General features: G+C 65.4%; 1 protein-coding gene and 1 long non-coding RNA gene across 5 annotated transcripts in view; one reads left to right on the forward strand and one right to left on the reverse strand.

Moving 5' to 3' along the window:
- CUNH16orf74 (chromosome unknown C16orf74 homolog) overlaps positions 1-18,696 on the forward strand; it is a 37,159-nt gene that overhangs the window by 11,899 nt on the left and 6,564 nt on the right. For 2 of the 3 annotated variants that reach the window (XM_063247760.1, XM_063247759.1), the window contains exon 2: positions 9,464-9,509. In XM_063247760.1, the coding sequence (XP_063103830.1) occupies positions 9,482-9,509 (28 nt within the window). In that variant the 5' untranslated portion in view covers positions 9,464-9,481. Of the gene's footprint in view, positions 1-702; positions 960-9,463; positions 9,510-18,696 lie in introns of those variants that run through there. The other variant, XM_063247761.1, reaches the window with a different exon arrangement.
- LOC134475825 (uncharacterized) lies at positions 1,615-10,505 on the reverse strand. Of its 2 annotated transcripts, none has more exons than XR_010047094.1 (4): positions 10,397-10,505; positions 9,436-9,502; positions 8,923-9,088; positions 1,615-1,820 (listed from the first exon to the last, which is right to left on the reverse strand). It is a non-coding gene; the product is annotated as an uncharacterized LOC134475825 (long non-coding RNA). The 2 variants fall into 2 exon arrangements; XR_010047093.1 differs by having other exon boundaries at positions 10,382-10,452.

Genomic DNA, 18,696 nt, shown 5'->3' on the forward strand with positions numbered 1-18,696 from the left:
CTGTGTCCTCCTGGGGACTCCGGCAAGGGCAGTGAGGTGGGGTGTTCAGCCTCCCAGATCCTGCCCACCCCGTATCTGTTCCCTCCGCCGCACCAGTCCCCTCCTATCCTCCGCCCTATTTTCAAGGTGGGGACACAGAAGGCTGTGCAGGTGAAGTGGCTGAGCCACGGCCACGCCGCTGGTAAGTGGCAAGCCCGAGCTGGCAGGGGATGGCTGTGGTCTGCAGAGAAAGTCAGGCCAGGCCTCACCAGCCCACCTGAGACAGGTGTGTGGCCCGAGATGGCCCGGGGCTCCATGCCGGCACCATGCATGGGCACGTGTGCACACGCACACCCATGACCACCGTCATCAGGAAGGGGTATCCTGCACATGGCAGCGTGAGTGTTACCCTGTGCCCACACCAAGACGCACTTCCCACCCGGGCCCCTGCACCCTGCCCCTCCCGGCCGTAGTCTCTGTGCCCATGCACAGCTGACCAGGGCAGCATGCACTCGGCTGCCACTGTCTGGCGCTGGCACTTGTGGGCCTTGATGGGTGACCTGCAGGCAGGTGTGCAGTCCTGGCCCACAGTCGGCATCCAGGAGGCCAAGGCCAGTGTGGGTGGAGCTTGGGGGAGTGGATACCCCTTGCTTCCTGCAGTGAGAGGCTCAGGAGAGGTCACCGCCCCCCGCAGGCCTGGGCCGGCTGTGGAGTGCTCACGCGTGCGGCCGTGTGCAGCCGAGGGCCCCTGCGCCTGACACTGGTCCCTGCGGCTGGACCTGAGAGGTCTGGGGCCTGTGGCAAGCTGATGTGCCTGTCCTAGAAGACCCAAGTCAGGGAGCAGGAGAGGAGGCCCTGCCCAGCCTGCCTGCCAGGACCTACCTCAGCCCTCCGCAGCACCCCGCTGGGCAGACTGTCACATCCCTCAGCTGCGCTCTGGCTGGCCTGGTCCTTCAAGGAGCTCTTTGTGTAGGAGCCAGGTGAGGTGCCTTGGTGACTGTAGACCTCGGGGTTGCACTGATTTTACCTGGGAGGTGGCCCCGGAGCCCAAGGTCAGATGGGCTTCTAAGGTGACAGCCACTCACTTTTCCTCCTGAGCATCCAGGCCCCGGGGACAGCCGCACTTGAGTTCGGGTGACCTCCCTGGGTGGCCAGACCCAGCAAACAGAAACCAGGATGCCCGGGCCAGTGTAACCCCGGGATCGGCAGTAACCAGCTGCGGTCCCTGAACTAAACCTGACCGGCCATTCTGCACCCCCAGCTCTGGCCCTGGGTTTGTGGTGACGCCCTCCAGGGAGGGCCTGAGCTGCACCACCTACCAAGGAGCAGCCCCGGAGGCCAAGAGGGCTGCAGCCAGGATTGTGACAGTGGATGCCCCGTGAGCAGCGGGTCTGACCCTCCTGTCCCTGCGTCTCGGCTCAGGACTTTCCACTCTGCAGAGAACATGTTTCAGCTTTTCAGTCATGCTGAACACCTGCCGAGGGCGAGCCTGGCACGGCCGGGGTTACGGGCTGGTGGTTTGCAGGTGTGACTTCGAGGCCCCTGGCAAAGCTCGCTGCCCTGGGACAGTGTCTGTCCTCTAAACGTGCTTGTGGTTTCCAAGCACTGGTTGGCGTGTGGACCAGAATGCCACGGTTACTTGCTTTCATTTACTTTTCACTTTTGACACAGTCTTACGGAGTTACCCAAGCGGTGTTCAGACTTGAGCTCCTCCTGCCTCAGCTTCCACAGTGCTGAGGCTTACAGGCCTGTGCTGTCACGCTGGGCGGGTAGTCAGTTCCTGCAGTTGCCTGTCCCTGTCACCAGAGGGGATCCTGTGACTGTTTGGCTTTGATGCCCAGCTGCAGGAAAGAGCCGATTCAGTCTCAAGCCAGAGTGCAAATAATTAACAGATTGGGGTGGGGTGGTGCTTAAACCCAAGTCTTTGCGGAAGGGAAGGAGGTTTTCACACTCGGCAAACTCTGCCCAGGGAGTTGGGGGCCCCAGGATGCCTTCCCACTCTTTTCTGGTCACGAAGGTGAGAAACCCAGGAGGGCACTGTGTGTGGACTGAGTCACAGCCTCCTATGGGCCCAGGGAGCCCGTGCCCCATGAGCCTACTCTGCCCACAGAGCGGGGCAGTGCCCTCCCCCTCTTCAGGGTCACCAGGGCTCGGGGGAGCCCTTTGAATCAGGAACTGACCCAGGACAGGGACACTGAGGACAACAGCTTGGGACAAGGGAACGGCACACACACCCATGCCTTCCAGTTCATGCGAAGGCCTGGCCTCAGCTTCCGCTCCCACGGCCTCCTGGCGCGCAGGCGCCTCTCCCAGGGGACGCCTGCCAAGTCCCCACGGGACCAGCCCTGTCCCAAGGGAGTCAATGGAATGGGCACCCACCATGGGCCTCGTGGGACTCAGGCCACACCTGGGCACCCCTGGCCCAGAACAGCCTCTTCCAGGGCACTGATGCACCTGTGCCCAGTGGCCACAGTGGTGACAGCTGTGGGCCCAACGCATCCCATCTGTGCTGGAGGAGGCAGCAGGGCATCTGTCACCCAGAGGTGACCACACAGAGCCCTGCACCCCTGAGGCGGGACTCAAGGCTCCTAGGCCCTCAGCTCCTGGGATCCCCAGCCTTGTGGCCACCCAGCCCTGCCTTGGAGTTGTCCTCGGAGGCAGAAGCCCTCTTGGGGTGGGGTCAGGGGCACTCGGTCTGAAAACTCCCGGCAGCTAGAGACAAGTCCCCTGCCCAGGACACACTGACAGATGATGTATCTGTCTAGCCTGTCAGGGTGTCCCCCAGGTCCTACCCTGTCCCCCCCCCGGTCCAACCCTGTCCCCCCAGGTGCCATCCTGTCCCCCCCCAGGTCCCGTCCTGTCCCCAAGGTCCTGTCCGGTCCCCCCAGGTCCCGCCTGTACCCCCAGGTGCCGTCCTGTCCCCTCAGGTGCCGTCCTGTCCCCCCAGGTCCCGTCCTGTCCCCCAGGTCCCGTCCTGTCCCCCAGGTGCCGTCCTGTCCCCTCAGGTGCCGTCCTGTCCCCCCAGGTCCCATCCTGTCCCCCAGGTCCCGTCCTGTCCCCCAGGTCCCGCCTGTCCCCTCAGGTCCCCCCTGTCCCCCCAGGTCCCGTCCTGTCCCCCAGGTCCCGTCCTGTCCCCCAGGTCCCGTCCTATCCCCCCAGGTCCCCCCTGTCCCCCAGGTCCCGTCCTGTCCCCCCAGGTCCCGTCCTATCCCCCCAGGTCCCGTCCTGTCCCCCAGGTCCCGTCCTGTCCCCCAGGTCCTGTCCTGTCCCCCCAGGTCCCTCCTGTCCCCTCAGGTCCCGTCCTGTCCCCCAGGTCCTGTCCTGTCCCCCCAGGTCCTGTCCTGTCCCCCCAGGTCCCTCCTCTCCCCTCAGGTCCCGTCCTGTCCCCCCAGGTCCTGTCCTGTCCCCTCAGGTCCCCCCTGTCCCCCAGGTCCTGTCCTGTCCCCCCAGGTCCTGCCTGTCCCCCAGGTCCTGCCTGTCCCCCAGGTCCCGTCCTGTCCCCCCAGGTCCTGTCCTGTGCCCCCAGGTCCCTCCTGTCCCCTCAGGTCCCGTCCTGTCCCCCAGGTCCTGTCCTGTCCCCCCAGGTCCCGCCTGTCCCCCAGGTCCCGTCCTGTCCCCCAGGTCCTGTCCTGTCCCCCCAGGTCCCTCCTGTCCCCTCAGGTCCCGTCCTGTCCCCCCAGGTCCTGTCCTGTCCCCCCAGGTCCCCCCTGTCCCCCAGGTCCCGTCCTGTCCCCCAGGTCCCGTCCTGTCCCCCCAGGTCCCGCCTGTCCCCCAGGTCCCGTCCTGTCCCCCAGGTCCTGTCCTGTCCCCCCAGGTCCCTCCTGTCCCCTCAGGTCCCGTCCTGTCCCCCAGGTCCTGTCCTGTCCCCCCAGGTCCCCCCTGTCCCCCAGGTCCCGTCCTGTCCCCCAGGTCCCGTCCTGTCCCCCCAGGTCCCTCCTGTCCCCTCAGGTCCCGCCTGTCCCCCAGGTCCCGTCCTGTCCCCCCAGGTCCCGTCCTGTCCCCTCAGGTCCTGCCTGTCCCCCAGGTCCCGTCCTGTCCCCCCAGGTCCTGTCCTGTCCCCCCAGGTCCCGCCTGTCCCCTCAGGTCCCGTCCTGTCCCCTCAGGTCCCGTCCTGTCCCCCAGGTCCCGTCCTGTCCCCTCAGGTCCCGTCCTGTCCCCCAGGTCCTGCCTGTCCCCCAGGTCCCGTCCTGTCCCCCCAGGTCCTGTCCTGTGCCCCCAGGTCCCTCCTGTCCCCTCAGGTCCCGTCCTGTCCCCCAGGTCCTGTCCTGTCCCCCCAGGTCCCGCCTGTCCCCCAGGTCCCGTCCTGTCCCCAAGGTCCTGTCCTGTCCCCCCAGGTCCCTCCTGTCCCCCAGGTCCCGTCCTGTCCCCCCAGGTCCTGTCCTGTCCCCCCAGGTCCCCCCTGTCCCCCAGGTCCCGTCCTGTCCCCCCAGGTCCTGTCCTGTCCCCCCAGGTCCCTCCTGTCCCCTCAGGTCCCGTCCTGTCCCCCAGGTCCCGTCCTGTCCCCCAGGTCCTGTCCTGTCCCCCCAAGTCCCCCCTGTCCCCCAGGTCCCGTCCTGTCCCCCAGGTCCCGTCCTGTCCCCCCAGGTCCCTCCTGTCCCCTCAGGTCCCCCCTGTCCCCCAGGTCCCGTCCTGTCCCCCAGGTCCCATCCTGTCCCCCCAGGTCCCTCCTGTCCCCTCAGGTCCCGCCTGTCCCCCAGGTCCCGTCCTGTCCCCCCAGGTCCCGTCCTGTCCCCTCAGGTCCTGCCTGTCCCCCAGGTCCCGTCCTGTCCCCCCAGGTCCTGTCCTGTCCCCCCAGGTCCCTCCTGTCCCCTCAGGTCCCGTCCTGTCCCCCCAGGTCCTGTCCTGTCCCCCCAGGTCCCTCCTGTCCCCCCAGGTCCCGTCCTGTCCCCCCAGGTCCCGTCCTGTCCCCCAGGTCCCGTCCTGTCCCCCAGGTCCTGTCCTGTCCCCCCAGGTCCCTCCTGTCCCCTCAGGTCCCGTCCTGTCCCCTCAGGTCCCGTCCTGTCCCCCAGGTCCCGTCCTGTCCCCCAGGTCCCGTCCTGTCCCCCCAGGTCCCGTCCTGTCCCCCAGGTCCCGTCCTGTCCCCCAGGTCCCTCCTGTCCCCTCAGGTCCCTCCTGTCCCTGTCCCCCCAGGTCCCGTCCTGTCCCCCAGGTCCCGTCCTGTCCCCCAGGTCCTGTCCTGTCCCCCAGGTCCTGCCTGTCCCCCAGGTCCTGTCCTGTCCCCCCAGGTCCCGTCCTGTCCCCCAGGTCCTGCCTGTCCCCCCAGGTCCTGCCTGTCCCCCCAGGTCCCTCCTGTCCCCCAGGTCCTGTCCTGTCCCCTCAGGTCCCGGCCTGTCCCCCAGGTCCCGTCCTGTCCCCCAGGTCCCGCCTGTCCCCTCAGGTCCCGTCCTGTCCCCCAGGTCCCGTCCTGTCCCCCAGGTCCCGTCCTGTCCCCCCAGGTCCTGTCCTGTCCCCCCAGGTCCCTCCTGTCCCCCCAGGTCCCGTCCTGTCCCCCCAGGTCCCGTCCTGTCCCCCCAGGTCCCGTCCTGTCCCCCAGGTCCCGTCCTGTCCCCCAGGTCCCTCCTGTCCCCTCAGGTCCCGTCCTGTCCCCCAGGTCCCGTCCTGTCCCCCCAGGTCCTGTCCTGTCCCCCCAGGTCCCTCCTGTCCCCTCAGGTCCCGTCCTGTCCCCCAGGTCCTGTCCTGTCCCCCAGGTCCCTCCTGTCCCCTCAGGTCCCGTCCTGTCCCCCAGGTCCCGTCCTGTCCCCCCAGGTCCTGTCCTGTCCCCCCAGGTCCCTCCTGTCCCCTCAGGTCCCGTCCTGTCCCCCAGGTCCCGTCCTGTCCCCCAGGTCCTGTCCTGTCCCCCCAAGTCCCCCCTGTCCCCCAGGTCCCGTCCTGTCCCCCAGGTCCCGTCCTGTCCCCCCAGGTCCCCCCTGTCCCCTCAGGTCCCCCCTGTCCCCCAGGTCCTGTCCTGTCCCCCCAGGTCCCGTCCTGTCCCCCCAGGTCCCTCCTGTCCCCTCAGGTCCCGCCTGTCCCCCAGGTCCCGTCCTGTCCCCCCAGGTCCCGTCCTGTCCCCCCAGGTCCTGTCCTGTCCCCCCAGGTCCCTCCTGTCCCCTCAGGTCCCGTCCTGTCCCCCCAGGTCCTGTCCTGTCCCCCCAGGTCCCTCCTGTCCCCTCAGGTCCCGTCCTGTCCCCCCAGGTCCCGTCCTGTCCCCCAGGTCCCGTCCTGTCCCCCAGGTCCTGTCCTGTCCCCCCAGGTCCCTCCTGTCCCCTCAGGTCCCGTCCTGTCCCCTCAGGTCCCGTCCTGTCCCCCAGGTCCCGTCCTGTCCCCCAGGTCCCGTCCTGTCCCCCAGGTCCCGTCCTGTCCCCCCAGGTCCCGTCCTGTCCCCCAGGTCCCGTCCTGTCCCCCAGGTCCCTCCTGTCCCCTCAGGTCCCTCCTGTCCCCCCAGGTCCCGCCTGTCCCCCCAGGTCCCGTCCTGTCCCCTCAGGTCCTGCCTGTCCCCTCAGGTCCTGCCTGTCCCCCAGGTCCCGTCCTGTCCCCCAGGTCCTGTCCTGTCCCCCAGGTCCTGCCTGTCCCCCAGGTCCCGTCCTGTCCCCCAGGTCCCGTCCTGTCCCCCCAGGTCCCGTCCTGTCCCCCAGGTCCTGTCCTGTCCCCTCAGGTCCCGCCTGTCCCCCAGGTCCCGTCCTGTCCCCCCAGGTCCCGTCCTGTCCCCTCAGGTCCCGCCTGTCCCCCAGGTCCCGTCCTGTCCCCCAGGTCCTGTCCTGTCCCCCAGGTCCTGCCTGTCCCCCAGGTCCCGTCCTGTCCCCCAGGTCCTGTCCTGTCCCCCCAGGTCCCGTCCTGTCCCCCAGGTCCTGTCCTGTCCCCCAGGTCCCGCCTGTCCCCCCAGGTCCCTCCTGTCCCCCAGGTCCTGTCCTGTCCCCTCAGGTCCCGGCCTGTCCCCCAGGTCCCGTCCTGTCCCCCAGGTCCCGCCTGTCCCCTCAGGTCCCGTCCTGTCCCCCAGGTCCCGTCCTGTCCCCCAGGTCCCGTCCTGTCCCCCCAGGTCCTGTCCTGTCCCCCCAGGTCCCTCCTGTCCCCCCAGGTCCCGTCCTGTCCCCCCAGGTCCCGTCCTGTCCCCCCAGGTCCCGTCCTGTCCCCCAGGTCCCGTCCTGTCCCCCAGGTCCTGTCCTGTCCCCCCAGGTCCCGCCTGTCCCCTCAGGTCCCGTCCTGTCCCCCAGGTCCTGTCCTGTCCCCCAGGTCCCGTCCTGTCCCCCCAGGTCCTGTCCTGTCCCCCCAGGTCCCCCCTGTCCCCCAGGTCCTGTCCTGTCCCCCAGGTCCTGTCCTGTCCCCCCAGGTCCCTCCTGTCCCCTCAGGTCCCTCCTGTCCCCCAGGTCCCGTCCTGTCCCCCAGGTCCCGTCCTGTCCCCCAGGTCCTGTCCTGTCCCCCAGGTCCCGTCCTGTCCCCCAGGTCCTGTCCTGTCCCCCAGGTCCCGTCCTGTCCCCCAGGTCCCGTCCTGTCCCCCAGGTCCCTCCTGTCCCCCAGGTCCCGACTTGTTACTCATCTCTCCTTGCCCCGGGTGTCTTGAGAGGCATTCTTTACATCATGAGAGAGCTGTGGGACCCCGATCTGTCACCTGGGGCCCAGCACGCCGGCGGGTCCCAGGCTCACGGCTGTCAACCGTGTCACCAAGCCTCTGCGGGTGGCACTGCCTCCTCGCTGCATCCCGTCTGTCTGTCTGTCTGTCTGTGCTGGGGCGGAGCCCAGCCCCACGAGTGCTATAGGAAGAGCTCTGACTCTGGGCTGCGTGCCTTTCCACCTCTTCACGTGCCTCCTGCTCTTTTTGTTTCCAAGACGGGATCTTCTAGGAGATCCTCCTGCCTCAGCCTCCTGAGTGCTGGGATTATAGGTGTGCCCACCATGCCCAGCCCTTAATTCTTGAAATAGTTTCCGACTCAGAGCAGTGATAGGGACACCGCTGACTGCCTGTGGGCCCACCCGCGCCCCAGCCTGCACCTGGGCTCCAGCCTCATCTCCCCTGGGCCCCCAGCTGGCTCTTCCTGCGCCGCACACGTCCCACAGCCCCACCCCAAGCCCGGACCTGCCGCCTGCCTTCTGTGTTCCAGGCTATTACAGCACACGTGTCCCTGAGGGTTTCTGGGTGAGCCCAAGGTGCCGCCCTGCCGTGCCACAGCCAGCAGGCGTGGGACTCGAGGACTCCTTCGGTTCCCAGACTCCCCACCCCACCAGCAGACTTGACCCTCGGCGTCCTCAGAATTACGCAGAAGTGTGGTACCTGGTGTCCAAGGCCCCCAGGGCCAGCTCACTGTGGCTTCTTTCCACCTGGCCCTGCCCTGGGCAAGGTCCTTCCCCTGGGCCCGATCCGCTTAGCTTCCTCTGGAGCCTGCACAGCCTCTGCCTGCTGCCTGGAACACAGTTCCTTCCTGCCCAGTGCTTCCCCCAGTGCTCAGGGACTCAGAGGGGGTTTACTCCTGTCTCCGCTCCTCTGACCCCTGCAGAGCCAGGTGTAGGGCCCTGTGGCCTGGTGTCCACCTGTGCTGGTCTGGGGCCTCAGAGGCCAGACTGGGAATAATTGAGAAACTCTTTAGGGGAGTGGGGAGGCTGGAGACCGGATAGAAGCCAGCCTTGCCAGCAGTGACAGGGCAGGCGGGCAGGGCATCGCAGTCCTGTCTGCAGGGCCCAAGTGGCACATGGGGGGTCATGGCACCCCCATGCACCCCACCGGCCTGGCTCAAGGGCTGGCACCCAGCAGCTTCAGACCTCAAAGAGCCACTCAACCCACAGCACCCTCCCAGACACTGGGCCCCATCCACGGGAAGTAAGTCCTCCTCACAGGCTGCGTGGCCGAGGCTCTAGCCTGAGCATCAGGGTGACCCCTAGTGCAATCCATGACTCCCCGAAGGCTGGTGCCCCGGGGCCACTGACGCCACCTTGCTGATCTCACTGTCCACATCTGCAGTCTGGGATGCAGCCTACCTCACTGGGCGGGGGCGGCGGGTCAGGAGCAGCCAGGCCTTTCAGGGTCTGTCTCTCAGGGTTCTAAGGCCTCCTGGTCACAGGGAGGTTGGGCGCCCAGCATGGGATGCTTCTAATTCCCCGTGCACTGGGCCCAGGCACGCTCAGCTCTTCCAATCTCCATTGTCTGCAGGGAGAAAAAGGCCACATGGTTGTAACGGGGTGTGCCCACCCCGGGGGCCTGGCCGGGGTCCTCTGTCCCAAGCCTCTGTTCTGTGACCCTTGCCAGCAAACCCTGGGCAGTGTTGGTTCTTCCCAGCTGCCGCAGCTCCAGCCTTGGCCTGACGGCCACGGGTGCAGGCCCACCCACAGGCCTGGGTGTGTTCAGCTGTGGGGCACCGGCCTGGGAGATTTTCTGCCTGTGCAGGCTCCATGTATGTGCAGGTTCAGCCCAGGCGCTGCCACCTCTGCAGGTCCGTGCTCCTGCTCCTGTTGTGCCCAGCAGGCCCGGGTGGGGACCCCGGCCACACGCACCAGGCTGAGCGCTCTCTTCTCTCCACAGGCCTGCAGCGGCGCCGACATGGGGCTCAAGCTGTCCTGCCTGAAAGGTAAGACAGGGAGCGGGGACGGCAGGCGTCCGTCGGGGGCTGTGGAGGGCGAGCCGGTGGCTCGGCTGCTGCCCAGCAGAAGGAGGCCACGCCCGGCACTCTGACACCGAGGCTGTCTCCAGGCTCTTGCCACTAGAAGATTGCAGTAAGCTTGGCCTCAGTTTCCCCATCAGAGAGACAATCCCAGGTGGGGAGAAAGGCCTGTGCTGAGGAGCCAGGCACATCAAGGGTGCTGACCCAAAGACACCCAGGAACTGTCCTTGTCTGGATAGGAGCACCCATGGCTCTCAAGCCAGGAGTAGAGAGAGAGCTCCAGAAAGACATAAAACGGCCTGGGGTTGGCAGGAAGCCCGAACCTCCTGTCCCACCCAACCCCCCTCCCAGCGAAGCTCAGGGCAGCTTGGGAGAGAGACAGGTGTGGCAGGGCCAGCGGCCTCCTGACTCAAGGACCTGACCACACCCACCCAAGCCACACGCGGCCCCCACTGTGCCCCTCTGCAGCAGCCTGACTACTGGACTCTGCTGCCCCAGCAGGTGCCCCTCAACACGTCCCATCACCACCCACCCACCAAGACCGCCTGGGCACCGCCCCATGATACATGGAACATGTGCCTCAGTTTCCCTGCCAGCAAAATGGGACCTGACAGGCCCATGAGGTTGGCCAGGAGCTCTGGCAAGGTGTGTCCCTGCTGTCACAGCTTATGACGGCTGTCATCAAAGCCACGGCTCTGGGGCCTGGCCTTTGAGCTCCAGGCAGGTTTAGGCATTTGGATTGCAAGCTGTGGGTACTGCTCCTGGTTGGCATGGTAAGGGGAGAACATATGGGAACTGGGGGTGCTCCAGGGGGGAGGAAGTGGAGAGCAGGGAGGTACCTGCAGGAGGCCCACCTAGAGCTCCGCGGCTGCCAGGGCAGGAGTCAGCTCCATGGGAGCATCTGATTGGAGCAGTGCGTCTTATGCCCGCCCCTCAGCACGGGGGAGGCGGGGCCTCTTGATGGACAGCTCCACCGCCACTGCGTGCAAAGGGAGCAGAGGTCCCAGGAGGCCCGGAAGAGGCGTCTGCAGAGGGGGAGAGGCCAGGCCGAGCTGAGGACTGGGCCTTGCTCGCAGAATGGAGTCAGGCTCTCCAGGCTGTGGGGTGGGGGCAGCTCTCTGTCACTGTGACAGACAGCGAGGAGGGAGGTTTATCTTGGCTCTAGGGTCCATCCTCGCCTCGTGCCCAGTCTGGTGGCCTCAGGGTAGCCAGAAAGGAGACAGAACCAGGGCATGGGTCCCTTCAAAGGCCCAGCCGCTTACCAGCGGAGTCTCCCCGGCACGCTGCCCCATGGCGCCATCAGTTGTGAACTAGTTGGTAGATGCATCCGTCGGTGAAGTTCCAGTCCCATGGCCCGGTCACTCCCATCCCATCCCTGAACACAGCCCCAGAGATCTCGCCTTCAACATGTGAGTGGGAGAACATTCCAGACCCAGCCACAGCAGCCTGTGCCTGAGCCGCGGCCTTTTTCAGGGCTGGGTAGTATTCCAGCACACTGCCCAGGTGGAGGACAGATCTACGGTGGTTCACAGTTGCAGAAGTTTCCTTCATGGTCGCCTGGCTCTGCCACTTTGGGTGTGCAGTGGCACGGTGTGTCACGTAGGAGCACTGGGAGAGGGGCACGGAATGGAGAAAGGGTGGGAGGAGGAGGGAGGTGGAGGTGGGCCAGTGTCCCTTGCAGGGCCAGGGCGCCTTCCCCTGACTCTGCCCTCCCAGGGGTCCCTCCACCTCCCAGCAGTGCTAGGACCAAGCCTTCCTCGTGCGAGCCTGGGGGACGTTTAAAGTGAACACTGAGCCCCGCGTGGTCCCATGACCTGCATTCTGGGAAGCTGACTCAGGAGGATCCAAAGTTCCAGCTCAAACTGGGCAGTCCAGTGATTTAGCAAGACCCTGTTTAAAAACTGAAAAGGAGGCCAGGGGTGAGCGCAGTCTGGGTTCAATCCCAGCACCTCAAGAAAACCCCACTGCAGCACGGCAGCCCGCCTTTTGTTTCTCATTCTTGTGCCCGTGGCCCCTGGGTTCTGCCCGTCCTTGGCTTCTGGCTTCTGGGCCAAGGCGTCTCTCATACAGGGACCAGCGCCTCAGGCGTCCAGGGATGACCACTCTGCTCCCAGCCCAACCTGGACTCGGCCAGGGGTGGAAGGGGATGCCGCAGACCCCAGAGGCCTCTGGGAAATACAGCGTCACCCTCCCGCCCCAGCGCCCTGCACACTGAAGTCCCAGGCTGGAGCCAGGGTTCCCAGGGCCAGCCCTGCCCCCTGCCCACTGGAGCCTGACTGTCCCCCGTGCCTTTAGCAGCCCACGGTCGCGATGCCGGGTCCCCCTGGCCCTCTGTGCCTTGTGCTCTGCCTCCTCCTGGCTGTAGGATTCTGCCCAGGCTCAGTCTTGGGGCTGTTCCCAGCCTGCCCCTGCTGTGGATAAAGCCGTGTTGAGTGTCTTGGCCCTTTGAGTTTTATTAGTGTATTTTCTTTGGGTTAAATTCCAGACCTCAGGGTGGCGGGGCCAGATAATAATAAACAGCTAATTCTTCCCGGGGGCTCAGTCTGGGTGAGGCTGCTCTGCGTGATGAACTCGCCTGTCTCCAAGACAACCCAGCTCTGGTAGAGGCCCAGAGAGGAAGCTCGGCTTCCCCGGTGTGCACAGCTTAGAGCCCAGCGGGCTGTCAGCCCCGGCTTCACCAGCCTCTGCCCCTGCCACAGAGCCCACGCTGGCCCTGGCACTCAGATCTCCCAGCCGTGGTGCAGGCCCGGCTCCAAGGCCCTTCCCTGGGCTCGTGTCTCGGCTCTGCCCGTCCGGCTGTCACCCCACTGGTCCCGCCATCCGTGTGGAGGCCTCTGCTCCGGGTGTGTTGCACAGGGGCTTTGCAGCCTGTCATCCAGCCCAGTCCCCGAACGGGGCAGGTGATCCCAGGATGAGCCAGGGCCACCCCACCCCCGGCTTGTTATTTACTGAGCACCTGCTGCGAGCTGGGTTCCAGGGACTCTGGCTCTGACCCCGCAGGCCTGGCTCCGGGTCGTGCCATCGCTCAGCCCCTGTGCAGGCAGCCCCTGTGCACCCCGAGCGCCTCCAGTGCCCCGAGCATGGAGAACAGGAAAAGCTGGACTTGGTGTTTCTGTTCAGCCAGTGCCGCGAGTCGCAGCGTGTGGAGTCTCGTCGGTCAGTCCAGGGGAGCTGCCTGTGGGTCCGGGCGTCTGGTCAGCTGGCATGGGGGACTCTGAGCCAGTGAGAGGGGCCTTCTGTGGCTGGTCTGGGGGAGGTCCAGCTGGCCCGTTTCAGGGGTCCAACTTAGCCATATGGGGAACAGTGATTAGTTGGCTGGGGAAGCCCCAGGTGACTAATCCAGGAGTCTGGTTGGCCAGCCCGGGAGGGTCTCGATGGCTGGTTTAGGGCCCGTAATAGTCTAAGGGACCAGATACAGGGACAAGCAGTTTAGGGAAGAACATGCTTATTTCAGCTCAGGGTTTGGAGGTTCCAGTCCACGGTCAGCCAGATCCCAAAGTCAGCAAAAGGACATGGCTGCTCACCTCGTGGTGCTGGGAAGGGAAAGAGTGAGGAAGGAGCAGGACCAGGACGGGCCCCAGAGTCCCCTGCCAGCAGCCAGGGCCACCCCTGCCAGCACATTCACTGGGGTGAGGACCTCTGAGAGCTGCTGCCACAGGAGCCTTTGGGACGTTGCTGCTCCGTAGAGGGGCCCAGTTGGCCATCTGGAAGTTCCAGGGGCTGTCAACACCTCTCCCCGCTGTACCCACTTTTACAGCCAGCCAGTTGGTCTTCTGAGCTAGAGGTCACCTAGTGCTCACCCTGTGAACCCTTCCATTTCACAGATGGGGAGACTGAGGCCACAAAGGAGAAGAGACCTGCCCCAGACACCCACCTAGAACCAGACCCGGGGTCCCAGCCAGGGCATCCTGCCCGGGGACTGTGCTTGTTCCTCAGGAGGCCTGGCTCGGGGGCTGCAGTCCTGGGGGTGTGAGGCCGCGGGCAGCGGTGTTCTTCCCTCCAGGCCTCACCTGAGCTCTGAGGTGGACCTGCCCAGGGGGACACAGTGACCCCACCCTCCCAGTCCAGGCTGCTCTGTAGGAGGCCCCTGCGGGCCGAGGCGGGGCCGGCTGTGTCTCCAAAGGCCCTCGGGGACCCTGCCTGCCTCCACCTTCACGGGGCTGCTTCTGTGTCTGTGTCCCCGTCTCCGTCCCCTTGTGAGGGTTTAGAGTCCCCATAATGCACTTGAGCTCACCCCATATCCTTAACTAATGACCTCCACAAGGACCTGACATCCACATGAGGGCGTCCTGTGGCCCCGGCTGGTGGGATCCTTGGGGACGCTGCTCAGCCACCGGGAGTCACTCCGTGTCGGAGCCCTCGTGGGCGCAGGAACAGGTGGGGGACGCAGGAGGGAGGTTCCAACAGTTGACACAGTGCTGTCCTTCTGCCCAGGACCCGTGGTGGCCACATTGACCTGCATTGTCCCCCTGGCGCCTGTCAGGCTGATGCAGGTGGCAGCCCAGCAGCTGGCCCGTACAGATAGGGAGATGGAGGTGCCGAGGGGTCCTCAGGGCCACGTGGCTGGCAGGAGCAGGGTGCTGGCTCTGCCTCTGAGCGGGGGACACAGCGGGGAGCTGCGTGGCTGAGCTCCCCAGAAGCTCACCACTGGAGACCTGCAGGTCCCCCGACCAGCTGAGTCAGAGCCAACTTGGTCGGGGAGTTTCCAGGACCCACCTGGGGTCTTGGTGGCCATGCACGTTTGAGAAGCAGAGTAAATTGCACTGGTGATGGGAGCCTAATGCGGGTCCCGCCCCATCGGCCTGCAGCCTGTGCCAGTCACGCCACACGCTCGCACCCCACTTCCCTAGGGCCACAGGCGGGCATTGCTCTGCGGGCATCTCCAGCTCTTCCAGGACCTCAGTGGCAGGTGTGGCCTCCTTCTGGGACCTCAGCCCCGTGGGCCCGGTAGCTGCAGCCGGATGGTGGAGCCAGCTCCCGGGGCCAGGCCGGGCTCTGAGCCGTCCCTGGGACGCCGTGGCGCAGCCTGGGCTGCTGGGAGACGGACGCCTTGTCTTGGCTGGTGGAGTACGTGGTGTTTTTCTGGTTTTGGTTTTAGGAGACTTTATTCTTGAAACAGTTTTGATTCACAGAAACTTTAAGAGGTGCTCCAGCGAGAGTGCCATGGCCCACGCCTGTCTCCTGCCGTACCGGGGTGAACCCGGCCCTTCACACTGACGCCCTGTCCAGCCCTTTTCAGTCTTTGAGGCAGGGCCTGGCTAAGTCCCAACGTTGCCAAGCTGGACTCAGCCTCCCAGAGTGCCGGGATGACAGGCGTGGCCACCGCTCGGCCCGGGTTCCCCAGTACTAGAGCCTTTGTTAGGAGAGAGCCGGGCCGTAGCATCAGTACAGGGCTACTGCTTTGAGGGAAAGACCACACTTAACCCCAGCCCCGCTGCTCTCCCACCCCAGGCCCCGTTGGAGCCCCCCGGACCTTCGCTGTGGGGGCTCCTCGGTCACACAGGCAGTCCTGCACCACCCACGGCCGCCCCCGAGGCCCGGGGTGTGCCCGGCGTGCAGTGGGTTTGGAGTATTCCTGTGCACAGATTCAAGGCTGCTGGGGACCACCACACCCCGCCCAGCCCTGGGGGGATGGATGGACAGACGCTGGCCAGACTGGCAGATGGGATTCGGGAGAGGGCAGGAACCCCAGCACTCGTCTGGTTACTGACTGGAGCCACTCACAGGCTTGTGGGGACAGCATGCCAGGGGGGGAGAATGGAGATCACAAAGGCCCTGTCTCAGGAGCTTGGGCAGCAGTGGGCAGCCAGGGGTGGCTGTGGCAGGCACGGGCCGGGGCCACTTGGGAGGAGCTGAGGTGTGGCCCCAGGAATGGCAGAGTGACACAGCACTGGAACTCCCCTAGCGGGGCCAAACTCTGTACTGTGCAGGGGGCCCTTGGGCTGGCCAGCCCAGCTGCTAGTCGTGACTGATGTAGCAGTCCACTGACCTCCGTGTCCCTTGGCAACTGTCACCTGCAACCCAGAGAAGACACCTATATGCTTGTTCTGCCAACAGGGCTGTAGTGGGCAAGGAGCATTGGCTTGGCCTCCTCTGGAGCCCTCTGACCTGACCTCTGCCTGGGGCCCGGCCAGGGCCACTCCAGGGGGCCGGGTCTGCAGGTGCCAAAGCAGACGTGACCTGACCCGGGCCTCCCCTCCCCACTCCAGGGCACAGCCACGCGCCAGGGATTAGCCTGTCTCTCCCTCACCATGCTGGAGCTGAGCCTTGGGCCCCCGATGTTGTGGGCTGGGGCGCAGCAGGCGGGACGAGCTGCCTCCCTGGCCACTGGCTTCGGGTCCCAGCACCTGGCTGCCTGTGCCCAGGTCACCATCACATTAGTACCCACCTCTCTCTTGCACCCTTGGCCCCTGAGCTGGGGGTCTATGCCGCCTGGGCAGGCCCGGGACCTGGGCCGGGCACAAGTGGTGTGGACAGTCAGCTCGGCCCCTTCCTGACCCGGGCTGCCGGGCTGTGAAGAGAGGTGCTCATCGGTCACTGCACCGGGGAGGCCCCCGAGACCCCTACCCTGCCGATCTGGGCCTGAGGCCAGGACGCATCTGCCCAGTGTCCGATAGTCCCAGGTCCCTCGCCTGGGAAGAACAGGGCCGGTAGGATGCAGGACTGTCACTCAGCACCACCCTGGACCGGGAAGGGAGGCTTCATGTCCTGTCTCGGTGCCCAGGGTGAGGGCAGCCGGGAGCCCAGGCCAGGGTGACCACCCACTGTCTCTGTGGGCACCATCCCTACCTTGGCAGCAGGTCCTGCCCAGCCCAGCCCAGCCAGCAGGACTCCTGTCATCCACCCTGTGCTGGGCCGGGCGGTCTGATATCTGCATGGTGGGTCAGGGCTCGGTGTTCTCAGGGCTTTGCAGGTAGCCCCAGAAGGGGTGCTGCACCCCCAACCCACTCACCCCACGGGAGATGTGTGAGCCAGGCTGGTGAGGGGCGGAAACCAGCATCGTGGGGAAACTCTTTGGGTATGCATGAGTGTGTGTGTGTGTGTATGCATGTACACATGCATGTGTGTAAGTGTGTGCATATGTGTGTAGCTATTTTTGGTGTAGCACTGGGGATTGAACTCGGGCTTGAATGAGCTTTGAACCCAGCTCATTTTATTTTTTTCTTTTGAGACGCAGGGTGTTGCTAAATTGTTAAACTGCCCAGGCCGGGCTCTGATTTGCAATTCTCCTGCCTCAGCCTTCAGAGCACTGGGATCACAGCAGTGCTTGCCAGGCTCAGCTTCATTTCTTTTTTTAAATTTTATTTTTTTGGCACTGGGAATGAACTCACACCCTGGAGCTTGCCAGGCAGGTGCTCCTGCCGCTGAGCTAAATCCCCACCCAGTTTAATTTCTTGAATTGTGATCCATGTGCTTAAACAAAGGACACAGTCACCAGCTCAAGAGACGGCTCACCCCGGCTTCCCAGTGTCCTTCTCCCCCTCCCAGCAGGATGTGGGGGTGCACATAGCTGGGGAGCCAAGAGCTTCTGCCCTAAGCCAGCCTGAGCCCCTGGGGCTGCTTCTTGGCCACTCAAGCCTCTGAGGGACCAGGAAAGGGAGGAGGCCCCGGGCAGTGGGTGTGGGGGACAGCAGCCTCTCAGCCTGAGTCCAGGAGGCGGGAGCACTGCCCTTGCCAGCAGTGGCCTGAGCTGCCCTTCCTTCCCGCCTGTCACCTTCACGTGCCATTTGTCACCAAATGGCCCGTGGAACACTGCCTCCGTCGGGCGGGGCTGTGAGGCAGGGCTGGCCTGGGTGGCGGCCTGGACACCAAGGCTGCTTGGGCCACCTGAGGAGCAAGTCCACAGAGCAGCAGGTGACTTGCAGCTGGTCTGAGTCCCCCATCTTCTGTGTGCAGAACTCAGCAGCGCCTGGGCCCCGGCTTTTGTCAGCTCCCCCTCTGGAGGAGCAGTGCCCTGAGGTCTTCTGTGGCTGCTGGGCACCTTCCAGGGTCCCACGGTACAGAGCACGGGGACATCAGCCTGAGCAGGGACAGATGGCGAGGCTGCCAGGGGAGCCAGGCCTCTGGCAGGGGCCCCCGAGCTGTGTGTGTGCTGCTGTCCAGGCCCTTCCCACTGTGACTCGTGTCCTGTGGGCACCTGCAGGGTGAGGTGGCCATCCGTGGCCCAGGCCAAGTCCTTGTCCCATCAGGGGCTGACAGCTTGTAGCAATCCTGGCCACCCCCTGGGCATCAGGGAGCAGAGAGGGGAGGAGATGTGCTCAGCTCGCAGCGCACTAAGGCTGGCCTGGAGGTTTAGGGTCAGCCGTTGCCAACCGCCCTCCCGCCCCCACCCAGGCTCCAGCCGTGTGGGTGTACGTGGGCAGTGGGGGGGGCAGCAGCTTCCAGGGCCCACTCCAGGGGCCAGACAGTGCTGTCACTATGATCAGTGACAGCTACACATGGGAGTCTCAGGGCTGAGGATTCGCCCTGTCCCCTTCCCCTCGAGACCCGTGACGTGGTGCCAGAGAAACCACAGAGAAGGATGCTGTCACACCTGAACTTCAGGTGAGCGAGGGCTGACTGCCTCCACATACTGCAGGGAGCTCACGCCCCAAACAGTCACCTTAAACTGAAACACAGCTGGACGGCCTGGGCTGGACTGGGGAACCTTTCTCTGCCCCCCACCCTGCCCGTCCCCCAGGACACCTGGCCATATCTAGAGACATCTTCGGTTATCACTGCTGGGGAGGTGACAGCGCCGGAGGTCAGGGATGCTGCTGCCCTCCTGCAGTGCTTGGGCTGGGACCCTGCTGCCGACAGGCCAGCCCACGTTCAGCTGGACCAGGCCAGAGGTCCCCGGGCTCGCATGCCTGGGGGGTGGCCAGGGGCTCTGTGTGTGGTCTTTGCTGTAGCCCTCGCCTGCCTTTGTGCCCATTTTAGGGATGGGTAGGCTGAGGGCCAGAGGCAGGGGAGCCTCTGAGGGGGGGTAGGATCAGGGGTGCAGGGGGGTCCCACTGTGGAGGGCAGCTAGTGAGGGGCCGAGCAGAGCACCCGCCCCCCATGAGCCACAGCCCCCCCCTCCCCGCACTCCTGCCAGCAGCTCATCCCTGACGCAAGCTGGGGCTTTTTCCTTAATTAAAAAGAGATTTAAAATCTCCACTGCCGGCTCTGTTGA

The sequence above is a fragment of the Cavia porcellus genome, unplaced genomic scaffold, assembly GCF_034190915.1.
Source record: "Cavia porcellus strain 051 isolate PalLab524CR breed Dunkin Hartley unplaced genomic scaffold, mCavPor4.1 scaffold_4, whole genome shotgun sequence".
Taxonomy (NCBI): Eukaryota; Metazoa; Chordata; class Mammalia; order Rodentia; family Caviidae; genus Cavia; species Cavia porcellus.